The 4,544-nt window shown below is 26.8% G+C and overlaps 1 protein-coding gene across 1 annotated transcript in view; it reads right to left on the minus strand.

Moving 5' to 3' along the window:
- Positions 1-232: 232 nt before the first annotated feature.
- Positions 233-4,544, minus strand: part of LOC106682758 (zinc finger C4H2 domain-containing protein) — an 8,676-nt gene continuing 4,364 nt past the window's right edge. The window contains exon 5 of the mRNA XM_014423797.2: positions 233-4,300. Coding sequence (XP_014279283.1) covers positions 4,171-4,300 — 130 coding nt within the window. The 3' untranslated portion in view covers positions 233-4,170. The remainder of the gene's footprint in view (positions 4,301-4,544) is intronic.

Raw genomic sequence — 4,544 nt, forward strand, 5'->3', positions numbered from 1 at the left:
AAAGTACATATTAGCTCTGTTCCAACAACCACTTCTGACTGTCTGGAACACTACGGAGCATGCGTAGTATGGGTTTTCCCTCCCAAAACCTGTACTGTGCATACTCTGTAAAGTTCCAGTCAGAAATGGTTATTGGAACAGATCTATTTAAAAAAAGAAAAATATCAGAGCTTCCGGTAAACAGAAGGTAAATTTTTACAATAAATTTATAAAAAATCCTTATATTTCAACACAATGTAATTTTGTTTTGCTGTATATTGACATACTTTAAGATTACATTAGTTTGACCATAAATAAATATGTATAGGCTCAAATAATTTATATTTATTATTTTAATTATAAAGCCCCATCGCCGAATCACTTAATAATGTTAGAGGAACAGACAAAAACAACTGAGGCTCAGTATTTAAAAATATATTGCCTTAATACAATACTATTTAATACACTTTGAATAAATAGAACTAGCTGTATAAAAATTACATAGAAAACTTAGATCTAATGTAATCAGTTACGTAGGAGATAAAAACAACATTTGGCACATTGGAATAATTATTTGACACTGAAATATCACAAACAATAATACTGAAAGTATATCAAGTCGCTAATCGACAATTATAGTCTTTATTATAATACATATTATCATGAGTAAAAAAAAAAATTAATTACTAAAAATAAATAATCGCGAGAAAACAAAAAAAAGAAAAATATCAAACAAATCTACACTAGATATAAAGGAACTGAATATTATACAGTCTGATTTTGACTAGCTTTTACAAGGAACAAACTAAACAGTCAATAAAAATTTTTTTACAATATTTAAAAGTTTACTCCAGTTCTCAAGCTATCAATCACAAAAAGTTTAAGTATTAACAAATAAATAATTGACTAGCAAATCTAGACTCCATGACAAAAGTTCATGCAAAGCTGTAAGAAATGATCTTATTTGATTCCTTGAAAAAATTGCATCAATTAGAAAAACGATGGTATAAAACTTTTGAAATTCAATTTTATCAATACCAATGAATTTCTATAAAAGCAAATTCATCAGAAACGAAAGTCTTTGGAGATACGAACATATGTTAGAGAGCACAAGTAAAAACGTGAATAAGGGTATTGAATTAGCTATATCAGTAGATTCCAAAATTGTTTAGCCACGGCAAAAAAAAAATTCATAGGCTCAAACAATTTTGCAGCACCTTTGTAGAGATAAAATATAAATAAAAATGTCAATAAAATTATCCTTAGAATGGTTGAATAGGTTGCTAAAGAAGAAAAAACAGAAACAGTACGCAAAGTAGAATGCTCTGTATATTCACTATAATAATTTTAATGTTTTTTCTTTCTTTTTTTTTTTTTTAATATTTTAAAAAAGTGACATTGACTAGCAGTTCTTCTGGCACAATGCTGAATTGACTAGAATGCATAAGTCTAAATAGTTCCTATCGTTAATTTTACAAATAGTTAAACCTATTTTACAACTAAACAAAAAACAAAATATTTCTTAAGCCTTGCAAATTCTGTCATGAAATCAAACTTGTAAATATAAAGCAATGAACCTTAACGAATAATATTGTTAAAATTGACAAAAAAATAAATTGTAAATAATCAGTCTTATTAACACACTAAAATTAAAAAAAGTTAAAAGAATAAATAAATAAAAAATAAGCCTTATTATGCTAACATGCAATGTTTGGCTTTAAAATTACATGATCATTAATTTTAATAACATTTATCGGAGAAATAAACTAAGTAGTATTATTAATACTTAATGGTGTTAAATTATTTCACAATAAAATATTGCTTAACTTTCCAAACTTAAATTCTATGAATTCTTACGACTTCTTATGATAAAGAGAGTATATAACATTGTACACTATCTTAAGGGACATATCATTGGTTCTGGTTTTAATATTACTAGAGAAAAAAAAAAAATTATATCTGTGTAACGCTACGACCCATGAAGGGTCAAAGGGCGGAGTACTTTGTAAGGAAGTACTGTTACTAGACTAATGGTTGAGCAAGGAGGTGATTAGGTCAGATTCACACTCAACCACCAGATTTTTACTAAATTAATGAGGCTGTGTGGATCCCAGGAGGGCTCCAGAACCCACAGGGTTGACTCATGGCAACAGTGTAACAGAAAACAACTTTCTGCCCAGTGGGATTCGAACTTGGGTTCTTGGAGTAAGTAGTATCTTGCCTAACCACTGTGCAGTTAAATCAACTTTCAAGTTTTTAAATAAGGTTTATTATTATTATTATTATTTTATTTAAAGGAATGAAAATTACTTTAAGATAAACTTGTAAAAACAGTACGAAATCTATATGATTTCCCAGATTGTATTTAAAATTTTATGTAGCGAGATTATTTTTGAGAATCAATAAAAAGCTTTTTAATTCAATTATGAATAATTATTATAAACTTATAAGTTAAATTTAACTTGTTTTAACCTTCATTCGTTTAATAGTTATAAAAAAACATCTATTCGAGGAAGGTTACTCAGTGTAGTGTAGATAAAATGAGTAATTTAAACTAGTTAATGTGGTACAAAATACTATAATATGTGATACTATATACTGTAAACCAGTTAATGTGTTAATGACTAATAATAAATAATTTCATAAAGACAATATGGATGACAATTATGTTGATAACTTATGGTTTGCCTGTGATAGTGTAATAAGACCTTGAAAATGGCCGGAATGGACGAAACGTTGGAGTGTTAAAATATTTAAAAAAATTATTGAGACCAAATGGATGTTTTTTTTTTAATAACTAATAAATAATATTAAAATGTCACTAATCACTTGAAATAAAAATTATAAAAACATTTTTAGGCAAAACATTTTAGTAAAACAACACTTATAAAAAATAAAAAATGAGGTTTTTTAATTTAAAAAAAAAAATTTATATTCAATTTGGAATATACAAAAATGATTTTCAATTTAAAATGACATATGCCCACAAATTTATAATAAGGAAGGGAAAGCAAAAAAAAAAATAAAGAGAGCCATAATTAGGAAATTTGGCTTAATCTCAAAAACATTTTAGATGTTTAAATGGTAATAAATTAGTGAAGTGAATGTATATATAGTTAAATATTGAATTATTTTTATATAACTGTGTAAAATGTTTTTATAAAAGTGCAATGTTAACTTTATTGATCGAAACCGTTTGTTAATTATAAAAATGTTGATTGTAAATATTTTTATTTGCAGAACTTGATAATGGGCAGAAGAGCCCGAAACATTGTTCAGATGATATAAAGAATAAAGAAGTGAATAAAGGATAAACAATTAAGTCCTGAAAAGAATATAATAAAGTTCTAATTTTATATTGTAATAGGAGAGTAGGAAGTTTAAGGAGTTTAATAATCCTGGCATCTCCTGTTATTTCATATTCTCCAATTAAAATATAAAGAATTTTCCAGCTAGAATTGACTTATGAAATGGCTGTTTCATTCTAATTCTAAATATTATTATTATTATTATTCTGCTTTGAGCTATAAGAAGCCTACTATAGCACTTGAGGGAAAAGCCTCAAGAACCTATGTAGATCGATTAATAATATTAAATGCTGTCATAATATGAATGTTCATAGAATATTCTATGAAAAGTTTAATGGACCAAAGTTTCAATCCCTTTAAATGTAGATAGTATTTTACTTTTAACTCTTTTAAAAATCATGTTTACATTAAATTTATCATTATAAAGCAATCTTAAATAATTTAAAAACTGCATGAACATAAATTTAAAAAAAAAAACACTATTATTTCAATTCATTACTAATAGTTAAGAAAACAAACCCCAGAACCAACAATACAATCCTAATTACAGTGTGTATCAATAAAATATCATACAAACCGGAGACTACGGCTTCATAGTCACTCACTTACAAATACAAAGATAAAAGTTTTCCTAGGATCATACTATTAACAATTACATTTCAAATTAATTTTTGATTTCTAACATCACAAAAAAGAATTTAAAAGATCAACAGCTTACCCATCAGCTCTACAGCTATCTTGGACGCAGGTATAGGGATGACAATTTGAGATCTATCTAGAATACAGTTTGCCTTTTTTTATTTCAATCACTGGCAAACTACCATTGGTAAAATACATATATAAAATATAAAAACCTCGTGTAGAAAATAATACTAAAGCCATCTTAGTCTTTTTTCTTTGGCTTCTTAGGGTTTCTACTGCGAGACTTGGCCTTACATAAGGGGCAGATGGGAGCGTTTCTGTGAATCTGCTGATGGCAAGATAGGCATGATTTCATCGGCGGTGGCTGCTGCCTGTAATATTAAATATAAAGTATTTATGAACCTATGCAGTTCCAAAAAAGAAAAAAAAATTTAAGAAGAATATTGGTATACTTATTCCTTTCAATGGGTAAAAATTAGCTATGGAATTTGAAATTTGCAATTATTTCTCTTGCTACATATATCTTATAAAAGGTGTAAGTAAAAATGGAAATTCAACACAAAAAAACATTGAGAGTATTAATACTATAAAGAATATATATATATATAAAAGAAG

This window comes from Halyomorpha halys, unplaced genomic scaffold (assembly GCF_000696795.3).
Source record: "Halyomorpha halys isolate HHAL.00 unplaced genomic scaffold, Hhal_1.1 Scaffold24.1, whole genome shotgun sequence".
Lineage (NCBI taxonomy): Eukaryota > Metazoa > Arthropoda > Insecta > Hemiptera > Pentatomidae > Halyomorpha > Halyomorpha halys.